Genomic DNA, 17,486 nt, shown 5'->3' with positions numbered 1-17,486 from the left:
AAGGGGAAAAAATCGTTTCTCGCCTTTTTTCACTGTCACCGTATGTCTACTGGATGCTGCTGGCAGACGCGGTGCTGCAGCGCTACACAGCAGCATCCCCTTGCCTTGCCTTGCCTTGCCTTGCAGACGGCAGACGGTGCAGTGTGACTGATAACCATCATCGTCGTCCCATGGGTGCTCCTGGCTGTCCTCGGTGAAGTCGGTCAGGGGCGCCTGGGCAGACATGGGTGCTCCTGGCTGGCCTCGGTGAAGTCGGTCAGGGGGGCCTGGGCAGACATGGGTGCTCCTGGCTGGCCTTGGTGAGGTCGGTCAGGGGCGCCTGGACAAAAAAGGGAATGACTCCAGGTCATTCTTTTCTTTAAGTTTTGTGTAATGGAGATTCAGTCCTGCCTGGAATATCATGCTACCTGGAGGCTTCTGCCTCAGGCTGCTCTCCTAGTCGGCAGCACCGCGTGGTCGCACCTACCCCAGCCTACCCCTTGCTCCCAGGGCTCACAATCAGATACTTAGACCTCTACCTTTTGCTGCAAATAAAAAAATAAAGCTGCCGTTTAGAACTGTCCCCCCAACATACATATCCTGAGACATTTTGCATTTTACCAGTGTGAACCAAAGGCCCACACACAAATGGAGATTCAGTCCTGCCTGTGCTTCTATCCTAGTGCTTATCACAGATTCCCATTTTCAACTATAGGCTGAGCAAGTGCAGAACGGTGATTCACTCGACTTCGCTGTAAACCAACCGCCCTCCCCTCCCCCCTTTGATCTCTGCTTGCAGAGGCAATAAAGTCAGTGTTGTTTCAAATTCATGCATTCTTTATTACTTCATCACACAAATGGGGGGATAACTGCCAAGGTAGCCCGGGATGGGTGGGGGAGGAGGGAAGCAACGGGTGGGGTTGTTGTAGGGACACCTCCTAGAATGGCATGCAGCTCATCATTTCTGCGGGATGTCTGGGGCTCTGACCAGGAGCGGCCGTTTGCCTCCCTGGTTCTTTAGTAGGCTTCCCTGATATTCTAGGCAGAACTGACTCTCCATTAGACAAAACTTAAAGAAGAGAATGACCTGGTGAGTCATTCCCCAGGAGACAAGCCTGCTTTCTGCAACCCTCCTGCCCCCAACAAATCACTTCAGCAATTCCCAAAATCAGATCCACTTACCAGAGGCCTCTTCTCCTGTTTGCGCTTCGCCAAGATCCGACTGCTGTGACCGGCTAGGCTCCTCTGGGATAGAAAAGATCTCCTGGCTGCATGCATCTCTGGCCTCCAAGCCATCCTCTGCCTCTGGGTCCCCCTCCCCCTCTTCATCCAAGATTTCCTCCTCCTGGTTCGGTCCAATCTTGACTGGCACGCAAGCCAATGAAGTATCCACAGGGACCTTCGCAGTGGAGGTGGGTTTGCCACCGAGTATCGCGTCCAGCTCTTTGTAGAACCGGCAGCTCATGGGCGCAGCACCGGAGCGGTGGTTTGCCTCCTGCACCTTGTGGTAGGCATTCCGCAGCTCCTTCACTTTGACCCTGCACTGCAGTGTGTCCCAGTCATTGCCCCTTTCTGTCATGCATTGTGAAATCTGGCCGTAGGTATCATAATTCCTACAGCTGGAGCGCAGCTGGGACTGGACAGCCTCCTCTCCCCAAATGCTGATGAGGTTCAGCAGCTCGACATTGCTCCAAGCAGGGGATTGCCTAGCACGTGGCACCTGCGTGGCCACCTAGAAAGATGCGCTGAGACCACTGCACACGGTCACTGAGCAAACAGGAAGAGGACTTTAAATTTGCAAAGGAATTTATGGGGTGGGGATGACAGTTGGTCACCTGAGGGCAGGGCAGTAGAGTTCAAACCGATGAACAGAGAGGTGAGAACAGGCATTGTGGGACAACTCTCAGAGGCCAATCGCAGCCCTGTAATTGCCATGATGTCTACACTGGCACTGCAGCATTGTAGCCCTGGCACAGAAAGCTGTATGCCTCTCGGCAGGGTGTTTTTTTAGAACACTACAATTGCGCAGTTTCTGCGCACTAAGTGGTTTGGCAATGTGTACATCTCGGGAGTTACAGTGCAGAAAGCTGCTTTATTACCCAGAAACTTGCCAGTGTAGACAAGGTCTATGTGTTGGCACAGTGCCTACACCAATGAGGCCCTGATGTGGATTGAGGCCTTTGGGTTCTGTAAAAATTCTAATCTGCTCAGCTACTGGAAATGTACGGAAACAATTTGATTTGCATAATATGGTCTAACAAGGCTGAATGACTGATTTTCAAAGCAAATTGAATGTTGTCCCATTACTCAACACTCCAGAGTCCTACAGTGTTTTGTTTGCTGTTCCTTGTGGTTAGAGTTTTGTGGTTATTACAGTTTAGTCACATTGTGGTGGCCGCCTTGTTCTGAAGATTGGGACCTTTATTTGCTTGCCAGAATTCTCCATATTTTACTACTTACATTTCTGTATCTGTTGCCCAAGAAGCATTGAAGATGGCTATCAGTTCCACTTCCAATAGCTGTAGGTTGCTCATTTATATCAACTGCCATCCTTTTCTCCTATTGAAAGGTACATTTCTATATAAGTACAAAGCTCAGGCAGAAGGTATATCCATTTAGCAGGACTTGTGTTTTTCTTTACAATTGTCTATATGTCTATCAGGATTCACAAAGAAAGTTTTTTGCAGTCAGTCTTTTCAAATAGCTTGATATCTTTCTCAGAGAGCACTGAAAAAACCTCCCATCTGTTTTGGGGACTGGCTACAAGGGAAGGATGTTAAATGCATGCTTTTCAACAATTGTTGTCTTCTCTAGAGCATTAATCTCTTGTTTTCTCTTGTAACTGCTGTGAAGTGATGGCTATCCATTGTGTAACAGCATCTGACACCCTGCAAGACTGTAAACACATACAGGATTTCATTTGCTCATTTTGTTTAATAAAAGGAGATGATGGAATGTTAGCTACACCCATGTGGTATGAAAGTACTGTGCTGAACAAGGGAAGGGAATGGAGCGGAGCTCAGTTGTGCAGTTTTTCTCAAGGAGAAAGGGAGGCATGCAAATTGACAATCCTCATCTGAAATTCCTGGACCATAGGTCTGAATCTGAGCTCACAGATAGCAGTTTTACACCCATGTAACTCCACTGAATTCAGATTTCCCCAGACATAAGAAAGATGACTATGCAAGGAGTATGTATTTCCCAAATAACTTTGGTATTTTAAAATTTATCTCCATTCCTGTACAAAGCTTGATAAGGAAACACTACAAATAAAAAAACTGTAGGTTCTCTTTTTGATTTTGTTTTCTATTCATTGGATCTAATTATGTATCAATCTTTGTAAAGGTAAAATTCTTTGATTCTGTAATCAATTCTCTCCACAATGGGTATAAATAGGCTAACTCCAGGAACACTAATGGAAGTTACTTGTGTATATGGAAGAGACACTGGGCCCTTCAGTTCAGTAATCCTTCCAGTTCCCAAAATGACTAGGAAACCAATAATTGTTTTTGAGACAGTCCCATTTAAAGGTGATCTGCATAGAAGAAAAGAATGTTTTTGACTTTAAAGTGTCTCTATACTGGATAAAGAAGAGCTGAAGGGGCTGGTGGGGGTGGAGGCTGGTTGCGTGCTTTGACTGTAGAAACACCTGGGATCTATTCTTATGTACACAAAGGCCCCTTTACACTTGTCAGGGCTGGATCCCCACTTTGAACTTTAGGGTACAAATGTAGGGGCCTGCATGAAAAACTTCTAAGCTTAACTACCAGCTTAGCTCTGGTTCGGCTGCCACCATTTCAATGGATTCCCTCCCTGGGAAGCCTTGAAAAACCTTCACCAAATCCCTGGTGAAAACAAATCCAAAACCCCTTGGATCTTAAAACAAGGGGAAATTAACCATTCCCCTCCTTCCTCCCACCAACTCCTGGTGAATCAGTTCCAACCCCCCCCTGGGATCTACAACAGGGAGAAATTAACCATCCCCCCTCCTTCCTCCCACCAACTCCTGGTGAATCAAGATCCAAAACCCCTTTGGATCTAAAACAAGGAAAAATCAATCAGGTTCTTAAAAAGAAGGTTTTTAATTAAAGAAAAAGGTAAAAATCATCTCTGTAAAATCAGTATGGAAATAACCTTACAGGGTAATCAAACTTAAAGAGCTCAGAGGACTCCCCTCTAGTCTCAGGTTCAAAGTACAGCAAACAAAGATAAACACTCTAGTAAAAGGTACATTTACAAGTTGAGAAAAACAAAGGAAAACTAACACGCCTTGCATGGCTATTTACTTACAAGTTTGAAATAGGAGAGACTTGTTTAGAAAGATGTGGAGAACCTGTATTGATGTCTGGTCCCCCTCAGTCCCGAGAACGAACACCGTCCCAAAACAAAGAACACAAACAAAAGCCTTCCCCCACAAGATTTGAAAGTATCTTGTCCCCTTATTGGTCCTTTAGGTCAGATGCCAGCCAGGTTACCTGAGCTTCTTAACCCTTTACAGGGAAAAGGATTTTGGAGTCTCTGGCCAGGAGGGGTTTTATAGTACTGTGCACAGGACAGCTATTACCCTTCCCTTTATAGTTATGACACGCCCCCCAAATCACAGATAGTGTTGGATGTTCGGTTCCACACTGGCTGTGATTTCTTCCTGGAGTTCTAGGAGAAAACAGAGTTAATAAGACACATGTACCTTTAGACATACTACTGATTATATAAAAACTAACAATATGTTTCATTCCAAAAACAATTGTTAACCAGTTAACTCTGGGAAACTTTCCCGGGAGAGTGCATCAGCCACTTTGTTAGAAGCTCCCGAAATGTGTTGTATTTCAAAATCAAAATCTTAGAGAGCTAAACTCCACCGAAGAAGTTTTTTGTTATTTCCCTTGGCGGTATGAAGCCACTGTAGCGCAGCATGGTCTGTTTGTAGTTGGAAACGCCGTCCCTAAACATATGGGCGTAGCTTTTCCAACGCATACACAATGGCATAGCATTCCTTTTCGCTGATTGACCAATGGCTTTCCATCTCAGACAGTTTCTTACTGAGAAATACGACAGGATGGAATTCTTGATCCGGTCCTTCCTGCATTAAAACTGCTCCCACGCCTCGCTCGGACGCATCTGTGGTTACTTGGAACGGTTTGTCAAAGTCTGGGGCCCTTAGCACAGGGTCAGACATGAGTGTTGCCTTAAGCTGGTTAAAGGCCTTTTGACACTCATTAGTCCACTGAACTGCATTTGGCTGTTTCTTTCTGGTTAGGTCTGTCAGCGGGGCGGCGATTTGGCTGTAGTGGGGTACAAATCGCCTATAATATCCAGCCAAGCCTAAGAAGGATTGGACCTGTTTCTTAGACTTTGGAACCGGCCACTTTTGGATAGCATCCACTTTGGCCTGTATGGGATTTATAGTTCCTTGACCCACCTGGTGCCCCAGGTAAGTCACTCTGTTTTGGCCTATTTGACACTTTTTAGCCTTAACAGTTAGTCCTGCCTGCTGGATGCGCTCGAAAACTTTTTCCAGGTGCTCCATGTGCTCTGCCCATGAATCAGAAAAAATGGCCACATCATCGAGGTAGGCAACTGCAGATTCTCCCAATCCCGCTAGGAGACCATCTACAAGTCTTTGGAAGGTGGCGGGTGCATTTCGCAACCCGAAAGGGAGTACATTGAATTCATACACCCCTGCCTGGGTGATGAAGGCTGACCTTTCCTTAGCGGGTTCATCTAGTGGTACTTGCCAGTACCCCTTGGTTAAGTCTAAAGTAGAGATGAATTGGGCATGTCCCAATTTCTCCAATAGCTCATCTGTGCGTGGCATTGGATAGTTGTCAGGACGAGTTACAGCATTTAGCTTACGGTAGTCCACGCAAAAGCGTATTTCCCCATCTGGTTTGGGAACTAGAACCACTGGAGATGCCCATGCACTCTTAGAGGGGCGGATTATACCCATCTGTAGCATGTCCTGGATCTCCCTTTGTATAGCAGTTTTGGCATGAGGTGACTCCCGGTAGGGTGGGGTTCTAATAGGGTGAGCATTACCTGTGTCAATGGAGTGGTATGCCCGTTCGGTCCATCCTGGAGTGGCTGAGAAAATTGGTGCAAAGCTTGTGCACAGCTCCTTGATCTGCTGTCGCTGCAGACGTCCAAGGGTCATGGAGAGGTTCACCTCTTCCACGCCACCATCCTTTTTTCCTTCGTAGTAGACACCTTCAGGCCACTCCGCGTCATCTGTTTCCTGGGCTGTAAACTGGCAAACGTTTAATTCTCTGGAATAAAAGGGCTTAAGAGAATTAACATGGTATACCTTAGGCTTTATGTTGGAGGTGGGGGAGGCTATGAGATAGTTAACAGCTCCTAGGCGCTCCTGGACCGTGAATGGTCCTTCCCACGACGCTTCCATTTTATGGGCCTGGATTGCCTTTAAGACCATGACTTGGTCTCCTACTTTGAAGGACCGTTCTCTGGAATGTTTATCATACCAGGCCTTTTGCTCTTCCTGAGCATCCTTTAGGTTTTCTTTAGCAAGGGCCAAAGAATGTCGGAGGGTGTTTTGTAGGTTGCTTACAAAGTCTAGAATGTTTGTTCCTGGAGAAGGCGTAAACCCCTCCCATTGCTGCTTCACCAACTGTAATGGCCCCTTAACCTCACGGCCATACACAAGTTCAAATGGTGAAAACCCTAAACTGGGATGTGGTACAGCCCTGTAGGCAAAAAGCAACTGCTGCAACACGAGGTCCCAATCATTGGAGTGTTCATTTACAAATTTACGTATCATGGCCCCCAAAGTTCCATTAAACCTCTCCACCAGGCCATTGGTTTCATGGTGGTAAGGGGTGGCAACCAAGTGATTCACCCCATGAGCTTCCCACAGGTTTTCCATGGTTCCTGCCAGGAAGTTAGTTCCCGAATCTGTAAGGATGTCGGAGGGCCAACCTACCCTGGCAAAAATGTCTGTTAATGCCTGGCACACACTTTTAGCCCTGGTGTTGCTTAAGGGTACTGCTTCCGGCCATCGGGTAGCAAAATCCATGAAAGTCAGTACGTACTGCTTTCCTCTGGGTGTCTTCTTTGGGAAAGGACCCAGAATATCCACAGCTACGCGCTGAAATGGGACCTCAATTATGGGTAGTGGCTGGAGAGGGGCTTTAACCTGGTCTTGGGGTTTTCCCACTCGTTGGCACACCTCACAAGACCGGACATAATTAGCAACGTCCTTGCCCATTCCCTCCCAGTGGAAGGACTTCCCCAACCGGTCTTTGGTTCTGTTCACCCCAGAATGGCCACTGGGATGATCATGGGCTAAGCTCAAGAGCTTTACCCGATACTTAGTGGGAACTACCAACTGCCTTTGAGGATGCCAGTCTTCCTGGTGCCCACCAGAAAGAGTCTCCTTGTATAAAAGTCCTTGTTCTACAACAAACCGGGATCGGTTAGAAGAGCTGAGAGGCGGTGGGGTGCTCCGCGCCGCCGCCCAAGCTTTCTGAAGGCTGTCATCTGCTTCCTGCTCGGCCTGGAACTGTTCCCTTGATGCTGGAGACATCAGTTCCTCCTTGGACTGTGGACTGGGGCTTGGTCCCTCTGGAAGTGATGCAGGTGCTGGGGCTGTTTCCATTGACTGTGAACCGCTGTCCGCTGGTGCACTATGTGGTAACTCAGGCTCTGGCTGAGCCTCTTGGGTAGGGTTATCTGCTGCTTCTGCCAGTTCAGGCTCGCTGGTGCCCTCTGGCATTGGAGTTGTAGACGGGTTTGCAAGCTCTGGACTCAGGGCTGGCAATGGTTCTGGTGCTGGTTGCATTGCCAGTTCCGGTTCTGGGACTGGCTTTGGCTGGGTCTCTGGGATTGGATCCACTACGGCTGTTGCAGTCGTTGGCAGAGGATCCAGTTCCACCACCTTTGTCAGGGCTGGATCCCCACTTTGAACTTTAGGGTACAAATGTAGGGGCCTGCATGAAAAACTTCTAAGCTTAACTACCAGCTTAGCTCTGGTTCGGCTGCCACCATTTCAATGGATTCCCTCCCTGGGAAGCCTTGAAAAACCTTCACCAAATCCCTGGTGAAAACAAATCCAAAACCCCTTGGATCTTAAAACAAGGGGAAATTAACCATTCCCCTCCTTCCTCCCACCAACTCCTGGTGAATCAAGATCCAAAACCCCTTTGGATCTAAAACAAGGAAAAATCAATCAGGTTCTTAAAAAGAAGGTTTTTAATTAAAGAAAAAGGTAAAAATCATCTCTGTAAAATCAGTATGGAAATAACCTTACAGGGTAATCAAACTTAAAGAGCTCAGAGGACTCCCCTCTAGTCTCAGGTTCAAAGTACAGCAAACAAAGATAAACACTCTAGTAAAAGGTACATTTACAAGTTGAGAAAAACAAAGGAAAACTAACACGCCTTGCCTGGCTATTTACTTACAAGTTTGAAATAGGAGAGACTTGTTTAGAAAGATGTGGAGAACCTGTATTGATGTCTGGTCCCCCTCAGTCCCGAGAACGAACACCGTCCCAAAACAAAGAACACAAACAAAAGCCTTCCCCCACAAGATTTGAAAGTATCTTGTCCCCTTATTGGTCCTTTAGGTCAGATGCCAGCCAGGTTACCTGAGCTTCTTAACCCTTTACAGGGAAAAGGATTTTGGAGTCTCTGGCCAGGAGGGGTTTTATAGTACTGTGCACAGGACAGCTATTACCCTTCCCTTTATAGTTATGACAACACTACACAAGGCAGAGACTCGGCTGGTGTAAGTTGTCATATCAATTTGTAGGTACAACTACATTCACAGTGCATGCCACTTAAACGTGCAATTGCACACACTTGTACATTATCTCAGGGCCTGATCTTTTAAAAAGCAAGCCTTTTAATATCCTAGGTCTCTGGCTATTTTGACTATTTTTATTAGTCATTTGTTTCAATAGCTGTGTGACATTGTGTAGTCTATATGGTTTTATAAAAATATAAGTGAATATAATGTAACTGGGATATGCTTCATGCAAAAGGTCTCTTGTAAGGTATCATTACAAAGCTCATAAGCTACTGAGGGTGATCATCCTATTTGTAGAAATGTACCACTCTTGTATCTAAAACTAGAAATATAAAACATAACTCTGAGGGCCTATTGTAATTATGTAAAGTGTGGGCCATTAAGGATGGTTTGGAATCTTGATGACTCCCATTGTCTGCAGATGGCTGTATTTACCTGTGAATCTTCCTGTATATGTGTGTGCTGGCAAGTGAGTAATGAAGTCTTGCAGTGACATGTGATCATGTCACCTGAACTGGAATCCATCTTTAACCTGGTGCTTTTCCAGTGAGGGGGGTGGAAACCCAGAGGGACAAAGGGTTCCCGACTTATGCAAAAGATATATAAAAGGGTGGAAGAGAACAAGGGGAGGAGGAGCCATCATGAAGAATCCCCTAGCTATCACCTGAACTGCAACAAGAGCTGTACCAGGGGAAAGAATTGTGCCCAGGCCTGGAAGGTGTCCAGTCTGAGAAAAAACTTACTGAAGCATCTCTGAGGGTGAGATTATCTATATTCAGCTTGATTAGGCATAGATATGTGCATTTTATTTTATTTTGCTTGGTGACTTACTTTGTTCTGTCTGTTACTACTTGGAACCACTTAAATCCTATTTTCTGTATTTAATAAAATCACTTTTTATTTAGTAATTTACTCAGAGTATGTATTAATACCTGGGGGAGCAAACAACTGTGCATATCTCTCTATCAGTGTTATAGAGGGCGGACAATTTCTGGGTTTGCCCTGCATAAGCTTTATGCAGGGTAAAACGGATTTATTTGGGTTTAGACCCCATTGGGAGTTGGGCATCTGAGTGCTAAAGACAAGCACACTTCTGTGAGCTGTTTTCAGATAAACTTGCAGCTCTGGGACAAGTGATTCAGACCCTGGGTCTGTGTCTGGAGCCTGATGGGAGTGTCTGGCTCAGCAAGACAGGGTGCTGGAGTCCTAAGCTGGCAGGGAAAACAGAAGCAGGGGTAGTCTTTGCACATCGGGTGGCAGCTCCCAAGGGGGTTTCTGTGATCCAACCCGTCACAAGCTGCCAACGGATATTTCATATATTTTGATTGGCATTTTAAGACAAGCATCACAAAAGATTAAATGAGTGCTGCCTCTCAAAGATCTGGATGAGGAGGATTTTCTGTGCACTACATGCTTTCTGTGTGTGAGTGAATGAAGGCTATGTAAAAATACATGGTTTGCTTTTGGATCACTCAGGAAGGCATTTTTCTTTTGTTGCATGCATGAATCCTTCTGTCATTTTAATAGGCTTGGAATTCTGCTTCACCCTGGCTTTCTGTGCAGGGGGATGTTTCAAAAGAGCTAGAAGGTGGGGCCATGAAGTAACAGGATGGGAGTGGTTACAGGTAAACTTTAAGTAATAGAAAACAGAATACTAGATAAACTAAGTGCTGCTGCCAGCCTGCCTTTTTCAACAGAGAGGTAGAAATCCCTGTCCAAGTTACACACATGGAGCTGAAAGAAAATAGCAGTGCTCTTTCTGGGGCAGATGGATTCTATAATTCTTCATTTCAGGTAAGCCTGATTTTTGAAGGGGGTTGGAAAGTAATTACTAGGCTTTTGGAATCTGCGCGGAGAGAACAATTTCTGCTCTGCACCTACAAATATTTTACAGCACACTTGCAGACCTATCCTGCCAGTGTGCCAGGCTCTTAAATAAAGGGACTGACCAGAACTGGCACACTTTCAGAGGCTCCATTTACTGCCTTCCTTTGTTACCCAGTGTGCTGGGATAGCTGAGAAGTCTCTTGTTCACATTCAGCCTCCTGCATTCAGTGTGTCACCTGTGCTCCCAGATCTCACCACTGACTTTTCCCACTATCTTCTCTGTGCAGAGCATCTCAGACTAAAATTGTATTCAGTTGTTATTAGGATTGTTAATTTACAGTGCCCACTTTGATTGCAGCTGAGGGCATTGGAATAAGTCATCACTGTGGTGCAAACAACTGTCCCATCAAAACAAGGAAAATTAATAGGAGGAAAGCATTAGACCCCCCCAAACCTTAACTTCTAATCAAAGAGCTGCCCTTGCCTTAAGAGAAACAGTCACACACATAATCACTCAGGGCAAATCTTGCTCCTCCACTAAATGCAGTGGCTGTAAGAGCACATTCTGCTACAGCAAGGGACAAGGCGCAGGTAGGATGTAGGGAACCGGCTCAGAGGGCCCACATGCTGTGCACAACATGGAGCCCAGCTTAGCAAAGGTTCCCTGCATATCCATGCACAGCAAGACATGAGTAGCAGGGCAGGGACAGGAGAAGAAGGAGCAGAGAGGCCAATGGATCCACCATCAGGCAGCATTGTCACCTAAAGTACTGGGGCATACGTGTGGGAGGGGACAGACTATGGTCCTGAAGCTGCTCTGTGCTGGACAGACTCCTTCCTCTCCTCCCACAACCCCCAAACCCACCTTGTTCCAAGTTCAGTGGGAGGGATCAGCAGGAAGGACAGTATTTGGCTTTTACTGTTGCGGGCCATGCACATAAGCCAGTCACAGTTCACATAGGGCATCAAGCTGATATTACAGAGCATCCAGAACAACATGTGACTCCTTTTATACTCTGCATGCTAATGGGAACAGTCACACCAACCAGATATCATCTGTAGAGTTTTTTTCCCCAAATAAACATGGTTACAACTCTTTTGTTTGAAAAAGTTAAAAAGGTACTTAAGCAACTTGTGTATTTCATCTGTATACAGATAAATCATTGCTGACTAAACTAAACCCAGCAACGGTATATAGTTATTACTAGTGCAGTGTCTTACAGTGAGCTCAGACAGAGAGAAACCCCAGTCATAGTGAAGTGAAATTACCTCAACACACAAAGTGCACATTGCAATTCTGGTGCTACAGCTAAATCACAGAACAAATTCAGACTTGGTATAAGAGGGTTCAAATTCTAGGAAGTCAATGAAGTGAAATGCACTTAGGACCTGATCCAAGTGACTTCAGTGGTGCATACTCCAGATTATCATATCTGAATTTGACCAGTAGTGAAGTTTTTGCTGGAAGAAAACAAAAAGATTTAATTATATAGGGATTCTATTTATAACACATTACTCATTCCCTCAAAGGACGAAAATCAGAAGATGATGTTTAGCTTCCTGTGCACAAAAATAAATCACTTGACAGGGGCCAAGGAGAAAAATAGGATCATCAGCTCCCCCTATTTCCTTCTGTCTGTTTCTCTTAAGCACAGAGTAGGCCCTTATTGTCTTCAAAGACATGATATCTGGTAGTTTGTTGTACTGGTTGTATTATATTAAACAACCAATAATTTCCCTGCTATACAATAAAAAGGTCAAAGTAGTCAGCAATTCTCCGGGCCATAAATATAATGGCATTGAGGAAAGTGATTAATTTAATTTAAACCCCTTTGAATCTGTTGTACCTCGCTATAAACATAAACTCTCAGATGTGTATGAACTGTCTAATGATTAAATCACAAAATAACAGAAAATAAAGACAGGGACAAAGTAAATCTGCTGCAGTAAGTTTGTTTTAGAAAGTAAATAAGACAGCTTTCAATGGTGCTTAGTGGCCTTGACTGGTAACTGGTTTGTGGTCAAAGGGTCATATCTGCATTTCCCTTCATCAGGCATGAAAGACTATTTGCCTCGCAATGTGGAGAGAGTGTACTTTGACAGACAAGCTAGAACACAGTAAAGAGAACAATTTATTTTACTTATTATTTCTTACTTATTTTTATTATTTGTATAAATATTTGAGCTTTTTTCAGTTTCCATTTGGCTACAGATACTTAAACAATTCACATAGCCCTAGATAATATAACAGCATTCTCACTGTCCCACATGAGTATAACCTTTTCTATAGTACATTTGATGTCTTTAGCTGTTCCTGCTTTCAGCCCTTCTTAGGATCAACTTCTTCTCATTTGTGTTACATGGATCCCACTGGAGCTAGTTGTAGTAATGGCCCCAGTGCACCTCCCCTCCCAACTGCTTTGTGATGATACATATGTCTAAGAAACTGCAGTCTTTGTCATATAAGCACTTTCACCTCATCATTTGCAGCTTCAGCTTCCAATAAGTGTCTCTAAAGAACAAGAGGAATGCCTGCAATTTGTACAGCAGCCACTGCACCCATTACAAATCCTACTACAGTTAAAACCATATCAGGGAACTGGCACTGTTTAGTGTATAAAAATCATTTTGAAGTAGCAAAAAGGAGTGATGGAGATTCATAAGTGTCAGCTGCTTACATGTATGGCTCACAACATATGTCGTTCCTCCTGCACTGAGTCTTATCCATCCCCCATAGCACACTTTTACCCCTGCAGTATAACACAAGATGGCCTCACTGCAACTATAAAACCTACATGCTAAATTCCTTGTTTCAATAGATACCTTGTAGCTAGAACGCATGAATTAACACAAGTCATTTTTGTCATTGTCTTCAGGCTTTTAACAGATGTATTCATTGGAAAACGTCACATAATTTAAGGAACATATATCGTTATTGTGTATGTTTAAGCATCGATAGCTGCTATGTATTTATTGAACAGAACGTCAGTGTTAGATGTTGAAATAGCTGTCTCTCACCCATCTGTCTCTCTCTATATCTATCTACAATATACATTAGTAGTGTGGTACAGAGGTTATGCAATATTGTGTCATCTAACTTTGAATACTGTTAATGTCACACTTGTGAACACCTCACGGATTTAATTTCTGGATATCTGTGCCATGCTGTCGCCTACTCAAGGCTGTGGCATTAGAGCCACTATCTATTCAGTAACAAAATTCAGTTCCCACTGTATAGCCATGGGGCTAACTTGGCTCATCATTCAAACACCCTAATTGGGTTGTCTGAAGATTGCTCTAAGTCAGTGCTAAGACTCTGGGCTCTCATTAAAATACTGATAATCAAGAAGTTTCAACTCCTCCTCCCCAGACCTATGGGAGGTGGTACATACTAAGGAGTTGTGAGAAGGAATCCAATACACTCAAAACCACCTGACTTTTAAAGTAACCAGCAAAACATAAAGTATAAATTGAGTTAAACACAGCAATGGGGATGTCAGGAGGTAGGCAGAGTCAGACTGCCAGGAGATGAGAGCCTGAGACAAGCCAGAGGACAGACCAGGGAGTCAGGATCATATTTATGACTCTGACTTTTTTTTTTTTTTAAATGAGCAGCTTCAAGAGTTGCTTCTTCTCTTTCTGCTTCAGTTCCTCTGGTTTTACTTCTCTGCCTGTCTAAAGTGTTGTCTGCTGTGACAGTGAGCAGCTCTCTATTGGTTTCTATAAGCCAGGTTATGCAACACACTTAGTCTGTCTGTCACACCATTCTTACTTGTCCACCCACTGTATCATGGATTTACAGCTGCCTTGTTCTGCACAGCTGATTTAAACCTTTAAATTAAGCCCACTTGTGTACATCTGATATCTTTACACTATTTGTGCACCTTCACTTTGGGCCCACTGAATTTAAATCTGCTGGCTCATCATCCATCTCTCTGTGCTGTACACGGGAGGGCCATTTGCTTGAATTAAATACAAAAATCATCAATGTTTCTCTCTCTTGTTCAGTAACTTTGAACTCTTTCAGCATATGCTGGCAACAATTGATTTAAAAATCCCTAACTCACTATTCCTGGACCTCAGCATTACTTATCTGGAAAATTGTGTCTCAGGATAGAACATGCAGATGGATGCCTTTATAAATGACATGCTAGTTAACAGAGAAGGCAGGATGAAAAATGAAGCCAGGATGAACAATGTGCTGGGGGGGGGGGAAATGGAATTTGGTGAATCACATAAAAGACATCTTCATTTGCAACTGGCTGAATGAATGAATGTCTGAAATTTTGAGGAGATGGACTTTACAGGTCAATTAAAAACCGAAGGATCTGGATGTCCAGACAGAAAAAAGCATGAGCAATTATGTACTTATATTTGAACATGCAACTATCCTGATTGTGCAAACAAATCAAATATTTCCACACACTAAAAGCAACTAAGCATCATTTGCGTCAGTAGACACCAGATATGCACTGGGGTTCAAAATTATCCTGACTAATCTCTAACAACAATATTACAGATCCTTCCTAAATAAGCTGTAACCTCTAAGTAGTTACTGCTGTGCTCTATCAGCCCATCTTTAATCATCATCTGGAAAAATTCTTGGGTGTGTACTATGTCTAGACAGAATACTAAACACTGATAATGGAAACTATGCTGGCTTTGTTTAACAGATTGCTGTGGAGTCACATCTAGAATATTCTTATTCAAAACTGGTATGATAGAAGTGGAGGAAGTGCAAAAGAAGTGAACCAAATGGTTCCAAATTCAAAGGATGTGGTTATGTAGAAAGGTATGGCAAATAGACCTGTCTTCTGAGACTAAGAGGATGTCATTTAGGCCTCGTCTACACTGGCAAGTTTCTGCATAGTAAAGCAGCTTTCTGCGCTGTAACTCCTGAGGTGTACACACTGCCAAGCCACTTAGTGTGCAGAAACTGCACAGTTGTAGTGCTCTAACAAAAAAAAAAAAAAAAAAAAAACAAACAAAAAAACACACACACACACACAACACCCTGCCGATAGGGGTACAGCTTTCTGCACCGGGGCTACAACGCTGCAGTGCCAGTATAGACACCGTCGTGATTACAGTGCTGTGACTGGCCTCTGGGAGGTATACCACAATGCCTGTTCTCACCTCTCTGGTCATTGGTTTGAACTCTACTGACCTGCCCTCAGGTGACCAACCGTCTTAGGGACACTGATTTTTATATAGTCTAAAGTATTCCTTTGTTTAACTTTAAGGAAAATATGTATAGTTGGGAAATATTTTGGTTATATCTAAGGTCACATTTCCACTTAAAAGGTGGAAACCTTAGATTGTTTATTCCTTAAATGCTTAAGATGCTATAACCTTCTTTTGTGATGTTCACTTGCAAATGGTTTGTATTTAAATTCAACCATGTAAGACAATTTACTGATATCAATGCTGTGAGTAGTAATATCTTTTATGTACTGATATGGAATAAAGTAATCTTATAAATGGTTACTAATATAAGAAGCCACTTGAGTATCAAATATTTATATTATTTGGGAAATTAGTTAGTTTTCAGGCAACGGTTAAGCAACTTCCTGACCAAACTCAGTTTCACGACTGGGATGTGAGCGATCTGACTTAGTGGTCAGAGAAGTCAGGAGCCAGGTTGGGTTTGGATACCAGGAGACAAGAATCTGAAACAGGCCAAAGGCCAGACCAGGAGTCAGGTGCCAGCAGGGGTGAAAGCCGGTACAGGCTGGTACGGCATACCAATAAACAGTGGCCGCCAGTACTGGCCCGTGCCCAGCTGACTTTAAACCTCTGCTGCGGCAAAGGACCCTGCGGCAGTGCTTTAATGTCATTGTCCCTTTTGCCCCCCCTCCTCCCCCCGGCTGCCCAGGGTGGGGGGGGAAGGAGCAACTGCCCTGGGGCCAGCGATTTAAAAGGACCCAGGGCTCTGGCCGCCAGCCGCTGCTGCTACTGCCATTGCAGCGGCCAGAGTCCTGGGCCCTTTAAATCGCCACTGGAACCCCAGGCGGCATGGGCCAGGCAGCGTGGAAGGGATGGAGCGTGGAGCCGGCCCCCATACTGGTAGGTCTTCAGCTTTACTTTCACCCTGGGTGTCAGGAGCCAGGCAGAGTCAGGTTACCAGGTGATCAGAGTCTGAGACAAGACAGAGGGCAGACTGGAAGTCAGGGTCAAGTGGCAGGCTGGATCAGGATATCAGGAGGTCACAGTCAGGCAGCAGGATCAGGTAGTGCAGGGGAGGCAGTCCTAAGCAGGAAACACTCCAGTTCACAAATGATTTCCTGTTCCTCTGCTTGATTTAAATAGAAGCAGGGAACCAGTCAGGATCCTTCGAGCTTTGCCAGTCAGATCCCAGGGCTGGCATCCTCTGCTGAGCTGAACTTCGAGTTCTAGCAACTGTTAACAGATCACTGGGAGGCGGGTCAGAACATACGGACTCCTAGAGAGTCCTGGGCTGGCAGTTGAGACCTGTGGACTCTGATGCTCAGACGAGAACCACCTTTCCAAAGATTGTTAAGAAGAGGTAATACCTTCTTTGACGACCACATAAGTTTAAAGACTCTCTAAGAATCATTTAAATTTAAAAGGACATATTTTGAAAGCTCAGAGACTTCTATATGGTAAAAAGAAGCTTTTGGACTCATTTGAAAGGGAATTTCAATGTGTATTAAATCTTGATGGAACTAAAGGGGCATTTCCGAAAATGAGTTGAATAAAAGAAAGAGTTAAACTCCATCTGTAAAGATGTTCTAAAAATGTCATACCACAAAGACAAAAGTAATGTGAGGTGAAGAAAAAAATTTACAACTTTGCTGCATATGCTTTAGCAGATTACATATTCAGGAGCTGACTATCCCATAAAGGAGCCTGTGAAGAGGTGAACAAGCAACAGGTATTTGCATCCAGCGAAGCCTCTGAAA

At 44.4% G+C, this 17,486-nt stretch overlaps 1 protein-coding gene across 3 annotated transcripts in view; it reads left to right on the top strand.

The window, feature by feature from the left end:
- The first annotated feature begins 10,412 nt into the window (after positions 1-10,412).
- SLC28A3 (solute carrier family 28 member 3) overlaps positions 10,413-17,486 on the top strand; it is a 64,159-nt gene continuing 57,085 nt past the window's right edge. For all 3 annotated transcript variants that reach the window (XR_008445467.1, XM_054032591.1, XM_054032592.1), the window contains exon 1: positions 10,413-10,530. Coding sequence is in view for 2 of the 3 variants with exons in the window: in XM_054032591.1 (XP_053888566.1) it covers positions 10,465-10,530 (66 nt within the window). In the remaining variant the exon portion in view is untranslated. The remainder of the gene's footprint in view (positions 10,531-17,486) is intronic.

The sequence above is a fragment of the Malaclemys terrapin genome, chromosome 6, assembly GCF_027887155.1.
Source record: "Malaclemys terrapin pileata isolate rMalTer1 chromosome 6, rMalTer1.hap1, whole genome shotgun sequence".
Lineage (NCBI taxonomy): Eukaryota > Metazoa > Chordata > Testudines > Emydidae > Malaclemys > Malaclemys terrapin.
This window is presented reverse-complemented; position numbering and strand designations above follow the sequence as displayed.